Genomic DNA, 24,944 nt, shown 5'->3' with positions numbered 1-24,944 from the left:
ATCAGTCAGCAAGTCCATCAGTGAGGCAATCCAGCGATCCTTGCGCTGTTCGGTAGCGATTGTCTGAATGTCGATGGAAGAAACGGCAAGGGGAGACACTGAGCCGTGGGCATTGTCGTCAGGCAAGGGAGAGCGCGACAGGGCGTCGGCGTCAGCATGCTGGCGTCCGTTGCGGTACAGTACGCGGATGTCGTAGTCTTGGAGGCGAAGTGCCCAACGGGCGAGACGGCCTGAGGGATCTTTCAATGACGACAACCAGCACAGCGCATGATGGTCGGTGACGACATCAAACGGGCGACCATACAAATAAGGTCGGAACTTCGTAAGGGCCCAGATGATGGCCAGGCATTCTTTCTCCGTGACGGTGTAATTGGTCTCGGCTTTAGTAAGCGTGCGACTTGCATATGCCACGACATATTCCGGGAACCCAGGTTGCGCTGTGCAAGGACAGCGCCGAGGCCAACACCGCTGGCGTCCGTGTGTACCTCTGTAGGGGCCGTGGGGTCGTAGTGGCGTAGTATCGGAGGAGACGTCAACAAACGACGGAGCTTCGCGAAAGCGGCGTCGCACTCTGACGACCACGTATTAAAAGGCCCGTTGCTGCCAAGGAGCTTTGTCAGCGGCGATATGATAGTCGCGAAGTTTTGTATGAAGCGTCGAAAGTAGGAGCATATTCCTACAAAACTGCGCAGTTCTTTGACGGACGTAGGTTTGGGGTACTCCGTCACGGCCCGAAGCTTGGCTGAATCGGGGAGAATTCCGTCCTTGGACACGACGTAGCCTAGTATTGTCAGCTGCCGTGCTGCAAATCGGCACTTCTTTAGGTTCAGTTGTAGCCCGGCGTTGCTCAAACGCGTCAAAACAAGTCTGAGGCGTTGAAGATGCGTGGAGAAGTTCGGGGCGAAAACGACGACGTCGTCGAGGTAGCACAGGCACGTGTGCCATTTCAAGTTGCGCAGAACGGAATCCATCATGCGCTCAAAGGTCGCGGGCGCATTACACAACCCAAACGGCATGACGTTGAATTCGTACAAGCCGTCGGGTGTGACAAACGCTGTCTTCGGTCGAGCGTCATCAGCCATGGGGACTTGCCAGTACCCTGAGCGCAAATCGAGCGACGAAAAGAATTCTGCTCCTTGCAGGCTGTCAATGGCGTCGTCTATTCGAGGGAGGGGATAAACGTCCTTACGGGTGATCTTATTAAGTCGGCGGTAGTCCACGCAGAACCGCACAGAGCCGTCCTTCTTCGCAACGAGAACGACAGGGGACGCCCACGGGCTGTTTGAGGGTCGAATAACATCGCGGCGAAGCATGTCTTCGACTTGCTCGTTAATTACACGACGCTCTGCTGGAGATACGCGATATGGACGTTGCCGCAGCGGTGGTTGGGCGCCAGTGTCGATGTGATGCGTGACAGCAGACGTACGGCCGAGAGAAGTTTGCGCGACATCGAACGAAGAACGAAATTCTTCCAACAGACAGAGAAGCTGGGAACGCTGGACCGACGTAAGGTTATCAGCAATTGAGGAAGCAAATACATCAGCGGGTGATGAGTCAGATGTGGAAACAGCACTGAGCGTACGGGAGCTGGCACAGTGCGTGTCACCCGGTGCGTCCATAACTTGTGCGTCTTCGAGGGCTTCCGCTCGGCCGAGACATTCCCCTCGCACCAACCTAACAATGTACGGGGATGGGTTCGTAACGAAAATATCGGTGTCGCCCTGAGTGACTTGCACGGTCGCAAATGGCACCAGCAAACCTTTCCCGGTGAAAACGCGGTCAGAGGGGGAAAGGAGTGCAACGGTGTCGGAGAGACCAGTGCAATAGACGGACACAGCCGTTGACGAGTTTGCAGGAACTGTGGTGTCGTCTTTGACGAGTACTTTGGTCGCAGCCGATGGACTGTTCGCCGGCGTCAAATTGGAGAACGGTGAGAGCTCTATTTCGGCTGGTGCGCAACGAATTACGGCGTCGTGGCGAGCGAGAAAATCCCAACCCAGGATGACGTCGTGAGAGCATGAAGAAATTATGATGAATTCGACGGCGTACAGAGCGTCCTGAATGATGACACGGGCTGTACACACCGCTGTCGGGTGAATGCTTTGGGCGCTGGCTGTACGGAGGGAGAGCCCGGAAAGCGGCGTCGTCACTTTTCGTAGTAGTCGGCTAAATTTAGCGTCCATAACGGATACGGCAGCTCCAGTGTCCACAAGGGCCAATGTGCGCACGCCATCTACAAACACGTCTACTACGTTAGATGGGCTTTGCTGAGGGCTTCGGCAGTTCGATAGCGTCGCAGCCCTTGCCTCTTGGACTGCGACGACTAGTTTTCCTGGTCTCGGGCGACCGGACGAGGCCGCATCGGTGACAGTGAGCGGCGTCTTGGGGATGGCGAACGGCGGGTAGATGGAGACGGGCGTGAAGTCGGTGACATAGGCGGCGGCGGCTCGTAATATGGACGGCTGTACTGGCTGGTGACGGTCGATCCGACTCGAGGCGGCTGCATGCGATTGCAATAGCGGGCGACGTGACCGGCGCAACCGCACGCAAAGCAGATGGGGCGGTTGTCGGAAGTGCGCCATCGGCTTGCCGGGCTGGTCCCATCCATGTCGCAGGACGCGAGGGACGAGGTGGCTGCTGGTATGACTGCATGGTGGGCTGCAGTCGTGGCGTATGGATGACGTCGGCGTACGCAGCCGGCACACTCTCTTCGAAGGCCTGAGGCCTGGCGACGGCTCCGGCGTAAGGAAGTGGGGGAACCACAGGGATCGCTGGAGGCGGCCTGGCTACAACTTGCGCGTAACTGAGCGGCGCAGTCGCCCGAGGAGGTTGGTGGTATTCCGGCATGACCTCCGCGATTTCATGCTCAATAGCCCGGCGTAGGGGAGGCAGCAGTGGGGTCGACGGCTGTTCAATAGGCTGCGGGTGATGAGCGAAGGCCAGTAGAGAGAACTGGCGTGCAATCTCCTCGCGCACGAAGGACTTGATTTCGGCGAGCAAGCCGGAGTGGTCCGAAATAGCCGACATGCCAGCGAGGTCGGCGTCGCGCGATGGAGGTCGACGCGTCATAAGCCGCTGCCGACGCAGCTCCTCGTAGCTTTGGCACAGTGTGATGACTTCAGCCACAGTGCAAGGGTTTTTGGCGAGTAGCATGGTGAAGGCATCGTCGTCGATGCCTTTCATGATGTTCCGGATCTTCTCAGCTTCAGACATGGTCGAGTTGGCTTTCTTGCACAAGTCCAGGACGTCTTCGATGTAACTCGTGAAAGACTCGCCGGACTGCTGGGCTCGTTCCCGTAAGCTCGTTCCCGTAAGCAAACACGTCGACGATGGCGGTCTTGAAAGCGGACCACGTAGCGAAATCGGATGCGTGGTTGTTGTACCATAGGCTTGCGACACCCGCGAGGTAGAAAACCAAGTTGCACAGTTTTCCTGCCTCGTCCCATTTATTGGGTACGCTGACACGCTCGTAAATCGCGAGCCAGTCCTCGACGTCGGTGCCATCCGCGCCGGTGAAAACAGGAGGGTCGCGGATGCGGGGGACACCGGGACAGGATGTCGGTGCAGGGGGAGGCGTTTGCTGGGCGGCATCCTGAGTCACGGTAGAGGGCACGGCACGGGATCGAAGCTCCAAGGGCATTGAATGCTGACCGTAGTTGTTTGAAGGGCACAGCACTCTCCACCAAATTATAAAGATGTTTATTGGCGGACACTCGGCGAAGATGGACGACAGCGACAGTCAAGGCGGGACCGACTCTGCGCGAGCTGCGCTCTGTCCGAAGAGGGCAACCCACTAGAAGGGGCCGGAGAGCTTCAGAGTTCCAATAAGCTTCGCTACAACACTAATATCAGTCATAATTTTCACAGAACCAGATGAAACACCTAGAAGCACAAACCCTTTAGACTGGTCGGCGATTTCAGTGCAGACATTATGGACCATAGGACCTAGCTTAGTCGTCGACGCTCACTGTCCGCTGTCATGGTGGTTAGAAATCCGTTGCTATAGTTGAAACATGTGTACATGTGAATAAAAGAAATGTTGCAATGGCTTAGCTCGGCTATGCTACGGGATATGCATAGCGTTAGCAAAGGATCAGCTGATTATTCTTAGGTTTTCGTGTCTCCGCAGCACGTTTAGCCTTCTTCTGTTCATTCTTCCTACGCTCAACCGCAAATTGCGAGCGAACTACATCGAGATCCGATGAGTTAAGCTTCTCCGCTCTTCTGCGCCGTTTAGCAGCATTTGCGCTCTCCTCCTCCATTGCTATACCACACTGGCAAACGCCAGTCAGAGGCGCAGTGGCTCCAGCGCAGTGACAGACGGCGACTGCACAGTGAAGGCGACTAGCTGCGCGCGCGCTGGCGCCGGCTACGATGTCACTGTCTGTGGAACGCCGATGGCACGGCTACGATGTCACTGTCTGTGGAATGCGCACACCGGCGGCGGCGAGTCACGCGCGGCGGCGGCTCCGGTGCGCCAGCTGCCTGACATCACTGATCCTCGCGCATGCGCAGCACGGCTTTTGAGGGTCCACGCGAGACCGGCTCGGCTAGGCCAGTGTAGCTAACGCTACAAAAAGGTTTACAATAAACAAACAATAATCGTAATTGTCACAAAACAATATAAAGCACCTACAAGCACAAACCCTATATACTAGTCGGCGACTTCAATTTACACATTACGAACCTTGGGACCGAGCTTAATCGTCGACTCTTTGTGTGACCTTTTGTCACTCAGTGTACATTATATGGGGCAACGCTAGGGTAACAAATGTGAGACGCAAAAAGAGGTTGAAGAGTACTCTAATATCAATCATAATTTTGACAGAAGTATATAAATTCCTACAAAGCACAAACCTTTTATACTGGACGGCGACTACAGCGTCGACATTATGGATCTTAGGACCTAGCTTCGGCCACTCGTCATCATTCACTTCATGGAGGTGCGTTCCATAATACGCATTCTTTTTCTGCCGCATAATAAAAAAGGTCAAAACACCATAAAAATACCGACATTAATCTCCAATCGATCAAGCATAAGACGCTTGACGCCACACCTTGTACTAAGTTACTGCTCATCAGTGCCACGAGTTAACAACATACTTTCCCGCAATTTCAACTAATCAGGCAAAGTAAACGACTCACTTCCATCTTCGCGGAGCCACCTCGCGCGGTGTACCACAGGGATGAAAACCTGAAGGGCAGGCATTCTTCTCAGTGCAAAAACAAACGCCGCCAAAATTGAACCAGGGTGCCGCCAATGCGGAAAAGCTCGTTGCAAGGTATGCCCACACATGATCACTATGCGTGAATCAAAAGCAAGCTTCTCAGATTTCAAATTCAACATCACCCAAAACCTTAATTGTGACTCCAGCAATGTAATATACATGTTACAATGCAAAGTCTGTGGGCAAGAAAAATTACATCACCTCCCGCTAAAGGGGACCATGAGGCGATGCGAAGCCGGAGCACTTGCACGATCGCTCGTTGGGCATGCTACCGACCTCGCGTCGTGGAACGCGAAGAGGGACGCTACGCGCGTCGTATCTTTAATCTAGCCTGGCCGTTAATTCTCAAAGGGCGAGCGGGGAACGCGGTCGACAGGCGGGCGAGAGGGGGGCAGCGTAGGAGAGGAGAGAGAAGGGGAGGGGACGCGCATGCGCTCGAGCTCATCGCGGCGTTGCTCAGGAGAGAATTTCGGCATGTCTAGCCCGCGTTTCAGAGGAATAGTGGAAAGGGGTATGGGGGAGGGGGAGGGGAGAAAAAAAGTGGAAAGAGGAAAAGTGGAGAGGGAAATTTTAGAGGGAAAGTGGAGAGGGAAGGGGAGATGGGAACGGGAGAGGGTGACTGGAGAGGAGGTGTGTGGAGAGGGTATGCGCATGCGCAGTAAGAGTGGTCACGCCGCACACCACCGAATTGAGCTCGGCCTTAAGATACTTCGCATCTAATACACTGGCCAAACGGACAGGCGATTTCGGCTGCGCTTCAATAATCACCGGTACCACGCTACTTCACCGTCGAAGCTACCCTCATGCAGACATGTACGCTTGCCAAACCACAGCTTTGGAATATCGGCGTAACTCTTTTACAATCCGCTTTTCAAAACACGCGCGAGCGCGAACAACGTGATGCATATTTTATTTTTAAATTATGAACATTAACAGCCGGCATCAACGAGGACCCTGGAAGACTCTCCTGCCTCCGAGAGATGAGCCAAAATGAATTTGGCAACACGGAATCATAATTGGACCGTGCTTATTTCTTGATTGGCTCATGCGTGTGCATGTCATTTTCTTTCTTGCTTTTGTTTTTTCTTCTTCTTTGTTTTTTTATTATTTTCTTTTCTCTACATTTACAATGTAAAGTTCTTACGCTCCCCTACCACTTGGAGGCTATTCACAAGGAGCGAGCGGAAATGAAAGGTGGAATGCCGACCCATTAAGGGGACAATCTTCCCTCACGTGCGGCTGCACAGGCCCATCGCGCCCTCCGCGGCGACAAGTTTGGGTGGCCCAGCGCATGACGCGGACCGGCAAAGATGCGATCATAACCAGATGTGGACTATCAACGACTTTAGGCTATACACAATTTGCTTTTTTCCCACGCCTCGTGTGGTCTGACCTCGTCGGTCTGGTTCTCTTTTTATTTTTATTTTTTTTTATTTTTTGTCTTTTTTGTAATCTATCTACCCCACTCTCTCTGAAATGTCCTTGAAGGCGAGAGGGATGCGGCAAGAAGGAATTTCGAACTTCGACGTCAGTTTAACTCATCCCCTAACGAAGCGAGGAGTCCTCCCGAAACTGTTGAGAATTAAATATTTATATCACTGTTCACAAAGCCTTCGTTGTGTTATACCCATATATATATATATACTCTCACCGCGATGGGCTTTGTCAACAGTGATATAAATATTTAATTCTCAACAGTTTCGGGATATATATATATATACATATATATATATATATATATATATATATATATATATATATATATATATATATATATATATATATATATATATATATATATATATATATATATGTCATTCGTGCGCGAGGAAATTGCACGCCACTTCTCTCTCCTGGCCTTCGCCCACCCGCAGAGCACGTTCAAGAGTCGTCGACGACTCTTCTTATTCCCCTCCACCGAGCGACTGAGAAGGAAATTGCGGAGGTGATGCCTGAGTACCACCAGCAACCTCCGGCTCCTGCGCCACAGAGTTGCGCTCAAGTTGTTTCCAGGACGCCCCAGGAGATCCCTGCGGCTGCACCATTGAGTTACGCCCAAGCCGCCGCTAGACCTTCGTTCTCTGAAGTGGGCGTGCCGGCTACGTATGCTGCCGTCATCCCTAGGCCCCGACTGCAACTCACCGTGCAGCCATTTCAGCAGCCGCCCCGTCAGTCGCATCCTGTGACATAGGTGGCATCTGCCGCGGCGAACCGATAGCGCACACCGGACAACCGGCCCATCTGCTTTACATGTGGTTATGCCAGTCACGTGGCACGTTACTGCCATCGCGTGCAGCTGCCTCGAGTCACGTCACCCGTCTCCAGCCAGACCAGCCATGCATTCTACGAAGCGCCTATGTCACCGAAGTCCCGACCAGCTCCCTCCACTCACCGCTATCCGTCTCCACGCCGTCGCTCACTGTCACCAATGCGGCCACGTCCTGTCGCACGAGAGCAGGAATACTAGTCGTCGTATTCCATGAAGCATTGACTGCTACGCTACCGAACTGTAAAAGCCCTCAGCGAAGTCCATTGAATGCCATAGACGTGTTGTGGACGGTGTTCGCGCATCTGCCGTTATCGACACTGGAGCCGCCGTATCCGTTATGGACTCAAAACTTAGCCGCTTACTCCGAAAAGTGACACCGCCACTTTCTGAGATGTCCCTCCGTACCGCCAGCTACCAGAGTATTAGGCCTACAGCAGTATGCACTGCTCGCGTCGTCATTCAGGACGTTCTGTACCACGTCGAGTTCTTCATAATGGCTGCATGCTCCCACGACGTCATCCTGGGATGGAATTTTCTCGCCCGCCACGACGCCATAATTCACTGCGCACCAGCCGCCATCGAACTCTCACCGTTCTCACAATTGGCGCCGGCAGACAGCCCAGCGGCATTGACCATGATCCTCGTCAAAGACGATACCAAAGTGCCTCCAAACTCGTCGATGGCCGTGCCAGTTTACTGCGACGGTCTCTGCGACACCATTGTACTCCTTTCTCCATCTGACCGCGTTTGCACTAGCAAAGGGTTGCTGGTACCTTTCGCGACCGTGCAATAATAATAATTAATAATATATAGGGTTTTACGTCCCAAAGCCACGATATGATTATGAGAGACGCCGTAGTGGAGGGCTCCGGAAATTTCGACCATCTGGTGTCCTTTAACGTGCACCTAAATCTAAATACACGGGCCTCTACCATATCGCCTCCATCGAAATGCGACCGCCGCGGCCGGGATCGAACCCGCGACCTACGGGTGCGACCGTGCAAGTCACTCAGGGTAGCACCGCTATTTTTGTTGCCAACCCATCCCCACACGTTGTTACGTTGGTGCAACGGGAATGTCTCGGCAGAGTGGAGCCCCTCGAAGACGCACAAGTTATGGACGCACCCGATGCCTCGCACTGTACAAGTTCCCGTACCATCAGTGCTGTTTACACGTCAGATTTATCACCCGCTGATGTATTTGGTCCCTCCATTACTCACAACCTTACGTCGGTCCAGCGTTCCCAGCGTCTGTGCCTGTTGGACAAATTTCGTTCTTCTTTCGATGTCGGACAAAACTGCTCTCGGCCGCACGTCCGCCGTTACGCATCGCATCCACACTGGCGCTCAACCACCACTGCGGCAACCTCCATATCGCGTGTCTCCCACAGAACGTCGGGTAATTAATGAGCAAGTCGACGATATGCTTCGACGTGACGTTATTCGACCCTCGCACAGCCCATAGGCGTGTCCGGTTGTTCTTGTTGCCAAGAAGGACGGGTCTGTGTTGTTCTGTGTGGACTACCGACGGCTCAACAAGATCACTCGGAAGGACGTTTATTAACTGCCTCGATCCAAGCAACAGAATACTTTTCATATCTCGATTTGCGCTCGTGGTACTCCCACGTACCCAGGGCTGATGACGCTCGACCGAAGGCAGCATTTGTCACGCCCGACGGCTTGTACGAGTTCAACATCATGCCATTTGGTCTGTGTATTGCGCCCGCGACCTTCGAGCGCATGATGGACACCGTTCTGCGCAACTTGAAATGACACACGTTCTTGTGTTAGCTATCCGACGTCGTCGCTTTTGCTCCGGACTTCTCCACGCATATTCCACGTCTGCGGCATTTTTTGACCCGTTTGAGCAACGCCGGCCTCCAAGAATCTGAAGCAGTGCCGATTTGGGGCACGGCAGCTGACAATCCTAGGCTACGTCGTGTCCAAGGACGGAATCCTTCCCGATCCGGCCAAGCTTCGGGCCGTGGCCGAATTTCCCAAGTTTTCGTCCATCAAAGAACTGCGCAGTTTCGTAGGACTTTGCTCCTATTTTCGACGTTTCATACGCAACTTTGACACCATTATATCGCCGTTGACGAAGCTGCTTGGAAGTAACGGGTCCCTACATTCATGGTCGTCCGAGTGCGACGACGCGTTCGCAAAGCTCCATCGTTTGTTGACGCCTCCTCCCATACTACGTCACTACGACCCTAGAACCCCAACGGAGGTACACACGAACGCCAGCGGTGTAGGCCTCGGCGCTGTTCTTGCGCAGCGCAAACCAGGGTTTCCCGAATATGTCGTAGCATATATACGCAAGTCGTACGCTTACTAGAGCCGAGACCAATTACACCGTCACGGAAAAAGAGTGCCTGGTGATCATCTCGGCCCTTACAAAATTCCGACCTTATTGTATGGTCGCATATTTGATGTCACTGACCATCACGCACTATGCTGGCTGTCGTCACTGAAGGATCCCCACGGCCGTCTCGCCCGCTGGGCACTTCGCCTGCAAGACTGCGAAATCCGCGTGCTGTACCGTAACGGACGCCACCATGCTGACGCCGACGCCCTCTCGCGCTCTCCCTTGCTTGACGACAATGCCTCCTGCTCTGTATCTCACATTGCTGTTTCTTCTATCGGCGTTCACACCATCGCTACCGAGCAGCGCAAGGATAAATGGATCGCTTCGCTAATAGACTTGCTCACTGATCCGTCAACAACACCAACCACTCGCGCGTTGCGTCGTCAAGCCCACTATTTCGCCATTCGTGACGACCTACTGCACCGACGCAATTAAAACGCCGATGGCCGCCAGTGGCTACTTGTGATACCCCAAAGTCTGCGTTCTGAAATATGCGAGTCCTTCCACTCTGATCCGCAATGTGCGCACTGTAGGGTATCCAAAACTTACCACCGCATTCGACAACGATTCTTCAGGCGAGGGATGTAGCGCTACGTGCAGAAATTTGTCCGTTCTTGCCTCGATTGCGAACGCCGAAAACCTTCAACGCACATGTCACCAGTCGGTCTACAAACATTACCTTTCCCTAAACGTCTGTTAGGCGCGTGAACATCGATTTGTGTGGAACACTTTCTCTGACGTCGGCTGGTAACCGCTGGGCCATTGCCGCTGTTGACCATCTAATGCGATACGCTCAAACCACCGCCCTCCCAGCGGCTACAGCGCGCGATGTTGCCTCCTTCCTGCTACACCGATTCATGCTGCGTCACGGTCCACTCCAGGAGCTTCTCAACGATCGAGGCCGTGTCTTCTTGTCGGAAGTCGTCGAAGCCATTCTCATAGAGTACCATGCTGTTCATTGCAAAACAACGGCTTACCACCCGAAGACGAATGACCTAACCGAACGCTTTAACCGCACGCTAGGCGACATGCTCTCAATGTACGTCGCCGCTGATCACAAAAATTGGGATCCCATTCTGCCCTTCGTCACCTACGCCTATAATACCGCCCCTCAGAGCACTACTGGTTTTTCACCCTTCCTCCTATTGTACGGAAGGCACCCGTCGCACACAATTGACACGATACTACCCTACAAGCCGGATCCATCTGAATGTGCGCCTATTTCTGACACAGCCAGGCTTGCTGAAGAGTGTCGCGAGCTTGCAAAGATCTTTACAACGCATGAACAAGAACGGCAGATGAGCATTCGCGGTGGCACCACCACTTCTGAGTCCACGTTCCCCTCTGGAGCGCTCGTATGGCTCTAGGTCCCTACCACTGCAACTGGGCTCTCTTCAAAACTATTGCCGAAATACGAAGGCGCCTACGGGGTCGTCGAGCACACATCCCCGGTCAACTACCTGATCGAACCCATCGAACCATCGTCGGACATGCGCCGTCGAGGGCGCGACATAGTAAACGTGGAGCACCTCAAGGCCTTCTGTGACCCACTCATAGTGAGGATCTCTTAGTTTGCCGGACGGCTCCCTTTTCGTACCCGGTGTAATTGTGGCGAAGCCTTGGTACTCTTTAACGGTTGCGCTCTCCAGCGGCTTCTAGTGGGTCGTCCTCTTCTGAACGCTGCTTGCGCTCAGGGTCCGCGCTTTTGCCTTGACTGTCGCCATTGCGCATCGCCGCTGAGTGCCGTCCAATAAACAGCTTAACTCTCTCTCTCTCTTTCTCTCTCTCTCTCTCTCTATATATATATATATATATATATATATATATATATATATATATATATATATATACGAGACATGACGGCGACGAGAGTGCCCGTATAATTGTTATGGCAAGCAATAATAACACGCAGCAGGTGTTCTGGAACAGTAGCCTCGGTAGACTATTCACATGCGTGCGTTCTGATTGGGAGTACCAAGAGCCTGTGGACCACCACCAATTGCCAACGAAGGGTCCGATCTCTATCACCCAGTATCAATATTTCATTATGTACATTCTTACGCAATATCATTGCCGGAAGTACTATAAATAGCGTTTGCTTTAGCGAGGGATAAGTGAATTAGTTGTAAGCAGATACCAGGTGAAGTGCATTTTGCTCAATGCCGCTTGCTAGTCTGCACACTATTCAGCTGCAGATAGTAGCCATATAAAAGAATGACTACTCATTCGTGCGGTCGTATTATTTCAGGTTAAATTTCTCTGTATGGGAAGGTAGCGTCTTACAAACTTGGGTTGGAGGTAAGTATCATTTGTTCGCTTCTACAAAAACTAGTCCACTAGACAAGCAAATGCTTTCACCGTGCGAGCATGGTTGCTCATATTTTAAAGACGATAGTCTTTTAAAGACGATAGTCTTCCTTGAGATACTTAAACGGAGAAAGTTTGGTCTGCCTTTCTGTCTGTCTTTCTGTTTGTCGGCACGTCACTCGATTCAGCCAATCGGCCAATGTTGAACCACTTGCCCAAGGGCCAGGCATCTTGAACGGCTGACTAGGTTCATACTTGTGTAGATTTTCGATCAAAAACCAAACATTACGCATATCAGAGGCGCAACATCACTAGGTAGGTATTGGGTGGTGTGTTCCTTTAATAGAAAATGCATACATACGTAACTCTAAAGACGCTAGATTCTTAAGCTGCGCTGAAAATGCGACTGCACGTTAAACTTGACTTCCTCCGTGCCCTCTGCACGAGCTCATTGTTGTGTTTCGGTTTCCGTTCTGTATTGCACTGTACGAATGCCATGGGGCGCCGCTCTGGCATTCCTGTTTTACTCAGGCGACGTGTAAATAAAAGAGTGTGTGGAGAGTACTCGTTGAGTGCGGACGTTTCTTCTGCTTCAGCGCTTCGCGCCAAACCGCGTGTTCGGGCTGGCTGGCGTCCCTGCCGGTCGTGTTGGTTACCGCTGGTCTTCGCCTGCTGCTGCGCCGGGACTACCAGCCCGCAACACAGCGCTCATGTTTCCCGACGTATTGCCAGATGGCGTCCATATCTCACGCAGCGCCACTTCTATCGTCTTTAGACGACATTTGCAGCGAAGCACGCAGATACGCGGCCAATTTTTTTATTACTGTAGAATGGCTAGGGCGCAAACAGGGGCGCCAGTGAAAGACGAAGACGAGGACGGTTGTTGGTGCTCGTGCTTGCTCCGTTTCGGACTGCTGGTCGCTGATCCTGTGCTATTTATTTATTAAACGCCTCACGGACTCAACGCTAAACGCGTACCATCAAGTGGTGGAGAGTGCTGGTTCTCTTTTGCACCCTGGAACTCCGTAACCGGACTCTACCTTCCCTGTCAACAATGCCCGACGACGTCGCACAGCAGCATGCTGCCACACCCCCAGCTCCTCGCTGTCCCGGTATTCTAAGGGAGCGCGACCCAGTCATCTTCAGCGGTACTGATGAGCAGGACGTCGAAGACTGGCTCTCGTCGTACGAAAGAGTAAGTGTCAACAACAAGTGGGACGATAACGACAAACTCGGCCGCGTCCAGTTCTACCTGAGAGGAGTCGCGGAACTCTGGTTTAACAACCATGAGGCTGAGATTACCACCTGGGCCTCTTTCAAAACGACTTTCGCGGACGTATTCGGCCGACCGACAGTGCGCAAGCTCCGCGCAGAGCAGCGCTTGCGTGATCGCGCCCAACTGTCTGGAGAGTGTTTCACTTCCTATATTGAGGACGTCGTAGGCCTCTGCCGCCGCTTCAATCCTGCCATGTCCGAGGCCGACAAAGTCAAGCATATCATGAAAGGCATCGAGGACGATGCGTTCCACATGCTTGTGGCCAAAAACCCTCAAACAGTCACGGACGTCATTCAGCACTGCCAGAGCTACGACGAGTTGCGAAAGCAGCGCATTTCCACACGCCGTCCTAGCTTCGACACGACGAGTACGTCAGCACTCACCGTTGGCGCCATCTCTCCGGACCCGATGGTGTTGACTCAACAAATCCAGCAGTTCATCCGAGAAGAAGTTGCGCGACAACTGTCTCTTGCACCCTTTCTCCCAGGCAATGCTCATGGGCTCCCCTCGTCGCTGCGACAAACCATTGAGGAGCAAGTATCCGAAGCCCTTCCGCCTACGCACCAGCCGCCGCCTGTATCTGCGCCCTTGACCTACGCTGACGTCGCGAGAAGGCAGTCACATGCGCTGCCACACGGCACGGACTCTGCTCACTCCTCAAGTGCACTCTACTCAGCGCAGACGCCGGCAGGCCCGCCCGTTCCACTTTATCGCCGTCCTGTCACCCCTCCTCATAATCCTTGGCGCACAACGGACAACCGACCAATCTGTTACTACTGTTGTCTACCCGGCCATGTCGAGCGTTTCTGCCGCCGCCGCGTTGCCCGTCCAGGTACCGTTGACGCAAGTTACAGCTACGTCCGTCCAGAGCCACCACAGCCGATGCCCTCCTACGCTACTTCAGACACCTCTTCATCCAACCGCCGAGCCTTCAACTCCCGTCGATCGCCGTCCCCGCGCCGACGTTCGCTTTCGCCAATGATTCGTCGTCCCTCGCCCGTCCGAACGGAAAACTGACCATCGCAGTTCCGGAGGCAAGAACTGCGCCGCTGTCGAAATTTACAAGACCTCGTTCTCAACCTGCTAACGAAATAACTGTCTTCATTGAAGGTGTTGCCGTGCAGGCCTTAGTCGATACGGGAGCTGCTGTGTCTGTGTTGAGCGAAGCAATGTGCCGCAAGTTAAAAAAAATTACGATTCCGCTTTCTGGTCTTTCTCTCCGTACGGCAACCGCGCATCCCATACAACCTTCCGTGACGTGCACGGCTCGGCTACTCATTCAGGACGTTTTGTATGTCGTCGAATTCGTCGTCTTTCCACACTGCTCCCACGATGTTATATTGGGCTGGGACTTCCTTTCCACACATCATGCCATTGTTGACTGTGCCCGTGCCGAACTAGAATTATCAGCGATCTCCGACATCGATTCTGGCAAGTCATCTTTTCCTCGTGTCGTCGTCGCCGCGGACACGGACATCCCACCTATGTCTTCTGTTCGGGTACCGATCTCCTGCGACTATGCTTTCTCTAGCGCCATGTTCACACCGTCAGAAGCATTCACTTCTCGTAAGAACTTCATTCTCCCCTTTGCTCTTGTCACGTTCGAAGACTCCTGCTCCAGCATTTATGTCACGAACCTGCTTTCGGTCGCAGCCACAGTATTCCGCGGAGAATGTATAGGGCGTCTTGAGGAGATTGATTCTGTTTGCGCTAGCCAACTGCTCGATCGCACAACAAGCCTCCAGGTCGCCAGCATTGATCTCGTTACCACGTCCAACACATCTTCCCTAGACGCTTTCCTTCCATCAATTGATTCGGACCTTCCTATTGCTCAACGCACCCAACTCTTGAAGCTTCTCGACCACTTTCGGACGTCTTTCGACTACAAGCAAACCAGTTTGGGTCGAACGTCTGCCATCGTCCATCATATAGACACCGGCAGCCATGCACCCCTGCGACAGCGTCCATACCGGGTCTCTCAAGCTGAACGCAGAGTTATTGATGACCAGGTGACTGATATGCTTAGTCGTGGCGTTATACAGCCGTCCCACAGTCCTTGGGCCTCCCCGGTGGTACTTGTGAAAAAGAAGGACGGTAGCATCCGATTCTGTGTTGATTATAGGCGCCTTAACAAGATCACACGCAAAGATGTCTATCCGCTCCCCAGAATCGATGACGCGCTCGACTGTTTGCAAGGCGCGGAGTTCTTTTCTTCACTGGACCTTCGATCGGGGTACTGGCAGGTACCTATGGATGAAGCTGACCGCCCAAAAACTGCGTTCGTAACTCCTGACGGCTTGTACGAGTTCAACGTGATGCCGTTTGGCCTTTGCAACGCCCCCGCCACCTTCGAGCGTCTTATGGACAACATCCTTCGAGGTCTCAAGTGGAACACGTGCCTTTGTTATCTGGACGACGTCGTAGTTTTTTCAAAGGACTTCGACACCCATCTTCTGCGCCTCGCAAGTGTCCTGGAATGCCTCACACAGGCTGGTCTACAACTCAATATGAAGAAGTGTCACTTCGCCGCCAGGAAGCTCACCATCTTGGGACATGTTGTCAGCAAGGATGGCATTCTACCTGACCCTGCAAAGCTCCGCGCTGTCGCCGAGTTTCCCAAGCCGTCGACCCTGAAAGAACTCCGGAGCTTCATAGGCCTATGCTCATATTTTCGGCGATTCGTTCGTGATTTCGCATCCATAATGGCCCCTTTAACACGCCTACTTGCTGATAGCCACGGGGTCATGGCATGGTCTTCCGCTTGCGACGTCGCATTTGCGAAATTACGTCGTCTGCTGACATCGCCACCGATTCTCCGTCACTTTGACCCAGACGCCCCTACCGAAATCCACACGGACGCCAGTGGAGTCGGCCTTGGCGCTATTCTTGCTCAACGCAAGTCTGGCTTCGACGAGTACGTTGTTTCTTACGCAAGTCGCACTCTCACCAGAGCTGAAGAAAATTATTCGGTCACGGAGAAGGAATGTTTAGCCATCGTTTGGGCAATTACAAAATTTAGACCTTACGTATATGGCCGCCCATTTGATGTCGTGACTGATCACCACGCCCTCTGCTGGTTATCTTCACTGAAAGATCCATCTGGTCGTCTAGCTCGATGGGCATTACGTCTCCAAGAATACGACATCCGCGTCGTCTACAGGTCAGGCCGTAGACATTCAGATGCCGACGCTCTTTCTCGCTCTCCCCTTCCCCATGACTGTGGCAACGAGTCTGTTTCCAGCTACGATTCTGCGGCCCTTACACACGCTGACATGCCTTCTGAGCAGCGTCAGGATCCTTGGATAGTCTCTTTAATCGAGTTCCTTTCTAAGCCATCACCACGTACCGCCACTCGCTCGCTGCGGCGCACAGCTCGACATTTCACCATCCGCAATGGGCTCCTATACCGCCGCAACTATCTATCTGATGGTCGCAAGTGGTTGTTGGTGATTCCTCGCCACCTCCGTGCCGATATCTGTGCCTCCTTTCACGCGGATCCCCAATGCGGCCACGCTGGTGTAATCAAAACCTATGCACGCCTCCGGCTGCGGTACTACTGGCGTGGCATGTACCGCTTCGTCCGCCAATACGTGCGTTCATGCTCCAAGTCTCAGCGCCGGAAGAGCCCCCCACGTATAGTCACTGGACTGCTCCAGCCGTTGCCTTGTCCCTCCCGGCCTTTTGATCGCATCGGGATTGATTTGTACGGCCCCCTTCCGTACACACCAGACGGGAACCGCTGGGTGATCGTCGCTATCGATCATCTGACACGCTATGCTGAGACTGCCGCGCTGCCAGAGGCCACATCACGTGAAGTCGGCTTATTCATACTTCACCAACTTGTTCTTCGCCACGGCGCGCCTCGCGAGCTACTCAGCGACCGCGGACGCACGTTCCTCTCTGATGCCGTACAAGCCCTCCTCCGTGAATGCAACGTTGTGCACCGGACAACCAGCGCCTACCATCCACAAACCAACGGAATGACTGAGCGCTTTAACCGCACACTAGGCGACATGCTGTCCATGTACGTCTCCGCTGACCACACCAACTGGGACCGCATACTACCCTTTGTTTCGTACGCTTACAATAGCGCTACTCAGTCTACGACAGGATTTTCTCCCTTCTTTCTTCTTTACGGCCGCGAACCTTCCTCATTTATGGACACCATTCTTCTGTACCGCCCGGACGCTTCAGAGTCCACAACTCTATCTGAAGTCGCCACCTACGCCGAGGAATGCAGGCAGCTCGCACGTTCCTTAACCGCACAAGACCAAGCACGCCAAAAGGACCTCCATGACGCAAACCTGCCTCCCCAGTCATATTCGCCTGGAACATTGGTGTGGCTTCGCGTTCCCTCCTCTGCTCCTGGCCTTTCCACGAAGCTACTGCAGAAGTATGAAGGCCCCTACCGCGTCCTAAGTCAAGCCTCTCCCGTCAACTATGTTGTCGAGCCCGTTCAACCATCCGCAGACCGGCGCCGCCGTGGCCGTGAGATTGTTCACGTCGACCGACTGAAGCCGCATTACGACCCACCAGTCGTCCCTGTTCCTTAAGTCGCCAGGATGGCTCCTTTTCTGCGGGGGAGTGATTTGTAGAATGGCTAGGGCGCAAACAGGGGCGCCAGTGAAAGACGAAGACGAGGACGGTTGTTGGTGCTCGTGCTTGCTCCGTTTCGGACTGCTGGTCGCTGATCCTGTGCTATTTATTTATTAAACGCCTCACGGACTCAACGCTAAACGCGTACCATCATTACAAATGCTGCACGCTCTTCTCGGGCCCAAGCAGGAGTGGGTACATGAATATACAAAAGCAATACTAGAAGCAAAAATTACAACTGTCGCCAAGGTACATATAAATCTCACAACACCAAAATTTTGCTAAATAAAGGGCCGTGTGTATTGAAACATTTTCGTCGGAAGAGGGAGGAGAAGAGTAATGTGACAAAACATCGCACATTGGACACAATCACGCGTACATAAAACTAACTCAAACACCTTGCGTCATTTTCATGTGTGCGTGATTGTGTCCTCTGTGCGCTGCCTTATTAAATATGGCACACCAAATGGCCCACCTGTACACATTGCGATGAATGAACTTTTATTAAAAATAAGCTCAGGGTACGCCATAAGTGGGCGGCCTGCAGGTTTGCAGGTAGCCACTGTCTATGGCCGTTTCTCGAGCCCGTTCTGTCACGCTGCGCTGATTCTTCAGGTCCGGGTATGGTAGCTTGACGTCCCACTCCTCTTCGGAGATTGCTTGACTGCCTACGGTGCCAGGTTTTCATAAACACATCCATACTATATGACATATGACATCGGGTACAACACAGTGCACGTAGATGAATGAGTGTTCCGCCGGTGAAATTCGGTGCATTAGGACGCAAGCAAGTAATTTTGTACAGCAATGTATCTCGGCAATAATATTGACTCTGTTTTTCCGCTTGTGCTGAGTACGAATAGAAACCGCTCAATTTTTCACAGATTCTCGTCAATTTTAGCACAGAAAACTATTAAATGGCACATTTAAACAAAATAAAACCCGTATAGTCTTCAACAACAAAGGTGGGGGTATCGCGATTTTGTTGCGTAATTGGTTATGGTATGGGAATGCTTAATTGTTACACGATGCGCACACCAAGTACGACTTGAACGGCTCCAGCGTGCGCGAAGCGCCTCTTCCGCAGCTCGCTTTAGACGTTTGCGTTCAGCGTCGTATGATCGTCTCTTCGCAGCCTTGTCTTCTGCGTTGCTTGCTGTTGTTGGCGCCGACGATACTGAGGGTGGGGTAACGTTGCCTTCATCGAGTGGTGGGACGCTGATTGAAGGTACTGTTGCTTCCATCATCTACTCGAGACAAGCAAAGCGTCAAGTCAGGCGGAAGCCAAGTAAAGGCGCCCTTGACTAAATTGCGAACGCACGCTCCGCCGCTTATATACACACCACCCGCGTTCGAGGGAGAGGAGGGAGGAACGGAGAGGAAGGAGGGACGGAGGAGGGAGGGAGGGAGAGGCTTGCTGCCCGCACGAGACGAGCCGAGCATGCGCAGTGGGGGTGTGGACGGCGCCGCCGACCCCGCAGGTGCGACTAAGAAATGCTCCGCATTTAGAAGTTACTCAAAGTTGGTTCACCACATTTGCATGTAATGTAAATCTGCTGGCACCTCAACGAATTCAAATACGCGAGGCGACCTTCCCAGATCTCTTGCTAGCATCAGAATTACAATGCGCGTTGGAAAGTCTAAAATGAGCCGCGCTACTGCCTATGAGGGAGTGCTCTAGCTACACTCGAAGGAACGGGCTCTACTTTCTAGTGCACGTATGCCCGCACGAACAGAGTTAACGAATAAAAAAGTGGCACCCCTACGAAACTCAACCCAAGCTCAAATAACCTTGGCCGCGATACCCAAACACTTTCGCCCAGAAAGTAAAAACGGTGGAACAGACTATCAAGATAATGCCTGGTTCAGTATTCTATAAATATATGAAGCCGCAATGGCATAATCTTATTTGGAGCTTAACGTCCCTAAACCACGATATGAATATGAGATACGCCGTAGTGGAGGGCTCCGGAAATTTTGACCACATGGGGTTCTTTAACGTGCACCTAAATCTAAGTACACGGGCCTCAAACATTTTCGCCTCCATGGAAAATGCAGCCGCCGCGGCCGGGATTCGATCCCACGACCTTCGGGTGAGCAGTCGTGTGGAGTGCGAAAACCACTGGACCACCATGGCGGGGCAAGCCGCCATGGCAGTAGTTGCCGCGGAAGCCAAGTGGGCTTTTTGGGCACCTGCCACAGAGGCAGTGAGGCGGCTGTAGAATGTTGCGGCGTTCAGGGACAACCGATAACGCGGAAAGAGCGTCATTTATAATCGGAAAGAGCGTCATCCACTATAATCAAGGCTCGCAAGAAGCTTATCGTATGCTTCTAGATTACTGTGTTACTAACAGAAGTTGCCTTATAAACTCAGAATAGGCATATCACTGCCAAATCCTATGGTGGGCGAACCGCACGGCGCCCGCCTTAACAGGAACAGGCTGATTCACCAGCCCGGGTGATTAACCAGAATACGCACATCACTGCCAGATCTTACGGTGTGCGAACAGTGAGGCGTCCGCGGAGGAGGAACCGGCTGATTCGCCAGCCTGGGTGATTAAGCCAACAGTGTTGCCGAAGACGGCTCCGGTACGCCTAATTAAAAACATGTATTTTACGGATACACGAAATACCTTCGATCGTCAACAGGGAACCAGAAAGAAGGCCCGCCGCCTCACGCAAACTCACTTGAGAGTAATCCAATGTAATGGTGATTTAAAATTATGAAGTTCACCCCCCACTTTATAGCCAAAGCTACAAGAAAATGATTGCGGGCGTCATCGAAAGAAAGCTTGTATAGGGAACGCGAAATTCGTCCTGTAATTGATCTTGAGATCTTGAGGAAGCACAGGAGCGCTGACTACAAGTTCTACAAAAGGGTGGTTTTCAACCTTTTCTGTTGCAACCATTTCGGCACCTTGCGGCACTCCGGCGAACTGATGTGCAATATTCAGTGTCTATGCGCTTCAATTTGTCGATTTATTCACCCTCGCGCGGCGAACTGCTTGAATTCTGCTTAGCTTATTATGCAGAGAAACTGCGAAAGAAAGGTGTTCAAATTGGGTTCGTTCGGCAGACCAAGGAATACTTCAGGCCATGTAAGAAATTTGCTTTCTGATGTATCTGTTTGGATTTCGTTGTAGCTTTGGTTGGTATTGGTCACTTTTTCTTCTTCTTGATTTCAACTATGATGTCCTTAACCCCCGTTTGTTCCCTGACCCACTCTCCTCTCTTCCTGTCTCTTAAGATTACACCTATCATTTTCCTTTCCATCGCTCGCTGCGTCGTCCTTAGTTTAAGTTGAACCCTCTTTGTAAGTATCCAGGCTTCTGCTCCGTAGGGCCGGGCACGTGGCACGTCGGCAGGATAACCGGTGGTCATTAAGGGTAACTGACTGGATTCCAAGAGATGGCAAACGCGTGAGGGGGAGACAGAAAATTAGGTGGGTAGATTAGATTAAGAAGTCTGCAGGTATAACGTGGCAGCAAAAGCACAGGACCGGGTTGATTGGCGGAACATGGGAGAGGCCTTTGCCCTGCAGTGGGCGTAGACAGGCTGATGATGATGGTCACTTTTTCTTTTCATCAGCTTTCCGACATTTTGCTGGTTTCCGCAAAGCGGTTCCGATAGGTATTCACCATATCCTCTCTAGCTATAACTTCATTAGACGATAAAATTTCTGCAATAAGTACTTTATTCATTCATTTGTTGGGCAAGTATATGCGCGAAGCCTTGTAGTCAAGGTGCTCGCTTTTAGAACGCGGGATTATTCGTCGTTGTTGTACCGGGTCGGTGTCACGCAAGAAGGAAGCCCATGTGTCTACTCTGTGTGAAGTGTCAGCGTATCGTGCTAGTCATGTGTATAAGAGTGGCTGACCGCGAAAAGTGTCTCGAGTGTGGCGAGACGAGATGTCGGTAATGGTGGCCGCGGCATCCCAAGGGACTTGCCAAACTCTTCAAAGAGGGGTAACCGACCCCCAGATTAGTTCCCGTTTTCTAGGCGTAATAAAGCTTTAAATCTTCATCAAAATCGGACCGGAGGACCCAAGTTGAAGCCCCAGCCCAAGCAAGAAAATTTATTTAGCTTTATTCACTACTTCTTTGCTGCGCGCCACCCGCTACTCAGTCACCAGCTGCACAAGTCAGTCAATACAAACTTCGCGCTAAAAACTCGCGGAACACCGTAACATCTAAATTGGATGCATGTGGTTGACCCCCACGACAATCGGCACCCGAACATAACCTCTCACTCGTCATGTGTCAATGACGCCCACACTTTTTGATGTGCCTCATGAGCGTAAAGGTTGATCTGCACAACATCATCGTCCACCACCTAATGTTCAAAATACACACAGAATGCATCCAGGGCAGTGCGCGTATGACTAAACGTTTAGGAGGTGGTGAGTCTGTGATTCATGAGCATAGGTATCCTAATTCTCGACGTATCAAAGTGAGGCTCTTCTGAACTATATTCGGCGTCAGGTTGCTAAATGGTATTTGTTTTCTGTTTCTTTCACCTGGGTACAGTGAACATTGTCTATTTTCCTCTCCATATTAGGGCAGCTGGTCGCAGATTGTTCCTCCATATCAGTGTCGTTGTCGCCGTGCTCATCTGGTGGTCGTTCCCGATCTTCACCTTGAGTGCTTTTAAACCCCTCATCATCACTGTTGCAAGAATTTTCTCACAATCTTCACATTGATTGAAGTGCTCTCTCAGCAGTACACTCTTTTATCTAATTTTAGAAAAAAAGGCTGTAGCGTTGTGCAGCCCCCACGCTTTGATCCTGCTCTGCCTACCCGAACGATTTGATTTGCATTGCATTGGTTAAACTACCTTGCAGTTAACTACACACCCTTACATCACGAAATGTTGATTTTTATTCTTTATTGGTAGTCGCTTTCATGCAAAAACGCTAAATTTTAGAACTATAGAAATTAAAATAAAAATTGCCACTTACCTAGTACCGAATTTCATCTCCCGGAGGCACCATAAAAGTAAATGCAGAAAAGTGTGCTATATTTGATTTTAATTGTAGGTCGCTTGCGGCCAACCTGGGACATACAATGTCCGAGAACAAAACCAACTCGCCAAGCTTTCACCTTTGCCTGAATTCGAGGCCAGTATATGATAGGTAAAGCATTGTTATGGCGGTACAGCACGAAGAACATGAACTAAAAAATCACACCATCGCCCGCTAAAGGGGACCATGAGGCGATGCGAAGCAGTGTTTCGGCATGTAGAGCCGGCGTTTCAGAGGTGGAGTGGTGAGGAAGAAAGGGGAGTGTGGAAGTGGAGAGGGGGAGGGGAAGTGGGAGGGGGTAGGGAGAGGGAAGGGGAAGGGAGAGGGGGAAATGGAGAGGAGGAGTGGAGAGGGGATGGGAAAGGGAAATGAGAGGGGGAAGGGAAGGGGAGACGTGATGTGGAGATGGAAATGGGAGAGAGGGAGTGGAGAGGGGAAGTAGAGAAGGCTTGCGCATGCGCCGCATACCACCACCCGATTGAACTCCGCTATAAGATGCTTCACATCTAAAAAACGAAGCCGAGCAAGCATTGACACACCAAAACTGGACGGCCCTGAAGACTAACCTGGTTGCTTCTAGGTTGTTTCTAGGACTTAGCTACATGATACTAAGTTGTTTCTACGTTGATTCTGGTTGACCCCCACGACAAGAGAGGTTCCGTTGATGATCATTTTATGTGGACCAGTGGTGAGTAGTAGTAGTAGGATTTACGCAATATGTGTGGCATACACCTGTTGATGGTGATACACCGAGTTTTGGTTCGTCGGACAAAGGACATTTGCTAAACAGCTTCCCTGTTAAAAGTTCGACGTCTATGTCCCGCTGTTGAACAAAGGGTTATAGGAAGTCAAGTATACTAGTGCTTCCATTGTGTGGATTTTAAATTGCAATATTAAATATTAGCGACGCTTTTTGTGAACAAAAGTCGTGACAGTTGCTCCACAGATGTATCGTTATTTTAAATGTTTAAATAGCAAATTTGGAAGGTCGTAGGTCTGTAGATTGAAAATTACCTTTCGAATGAGTAAATAATGTTTGTTTTTAATGAGTAAATAAGGCCTGCAAAGGTCCTTTGGGGAGAAAAGTGGCATCAGCGTTGTTGGCTCAGTTGTTGGCCCACTGAGAAATGTTGGGGGGGGGGGGCGGAGCTCTCCCCACTTTCGACAGTGGTTATTGTCGGCTGCAGACTAGGAAACTAACAAGTCAGGCAAAGTTTTACTTGAACGCAGCAATAACCTAATTTTGTAATATAGTTTGACCTACGATGCTGCTGTGACGACTGTCCTCCGTGTGTCATGACCACGCTTTGTAGGCTACCTGCGTTGCGGGCTGCCTATTCCACGCTTGTGCGTCTTGCACTCGAGCATGGAAGAGGAGGCTATCGCTCAGCAGGGGCTCTCAAAGAATCCGTCGATCTATCATATTTCTATCTTGTTCTCCGTGGCCTGAAATTTAAGTAACCCGCGACGCAAATATGGGCGGGAACCAGTAAACGCTGTATAGCCCGATCAAACAACGCTCTCCTTTATCAGGAAATTCAGTTTCTTGCTTTGAAAACGAATAGCATCGCCACTGCTTCATATTCAAGCTGCTGTGAGTTGATGAGTGTGCAGAAGTGCCCAGTATTTTAGTTGTGCCTAGCCAGGAGAGCTAAAATAGATTACCACTTTAGTCTCCCATTAGCCTGCTTCACGTGGCTCATCATATGGTAGCCTGCAGCGATCCTGCGAAGTACCTTGCTTTGTCAGCCACATTTTTTGTGTAATACGTGAGAATTTAAAGGGACACTAAAGGAACAATTTGTGTCAGAGTGAAAGCTCAATATATGACAACGTCTAAAACGGAAATATTATTAACAGCAGTGCCCTACTTATCAAGAAAT

At 51.6% G+C, this 24,944-nt stretch overlaps 1 protein-coding gene across 1 annotated transcript in view; it reads left to right on the top strand.

Moving 5' to 3' along the window:
• LOC119383825 (venom metalloproteinase antarease-like TtrivMP_A) overlaps window positions 1-24,944 on the top strand; it is a 162,211-nt gene that overhangs the window by 80,217 nt on the left and 57,050 nt on the right. The window contains exon 9 of the mRNA XM_037652112.2: window positions 12,110-12,159. Within this exon, the coding sequence (XP_037508040.1) occupies window positions 12,110-12,159 (50 nt within the window). The remainder of the gene's footprint in view (window positions 1-12,109; window positions 12,160-24,944) is intronic.

Source organism: Rhipicephalus sanguineus, chromosome 2 (assembly GCF_013339695.2).
Source record: "Rhipicephalus sanguineus isolate Rsan-2018 chromosome 2, BIME_Rsan_1.4, whole genome shotgun sequence".
In the NCBI taxonomy this organism is placed as follows: Eukaryota; Metazoa; Arthropoda; class Arachnida; order Ixodida; family Ixodidae; genus Rhipicephalus; species Rhipicephalus sanguineus.
This window is presented reverse-complemented; position numbering and strand designations above follow the sequence as displayed.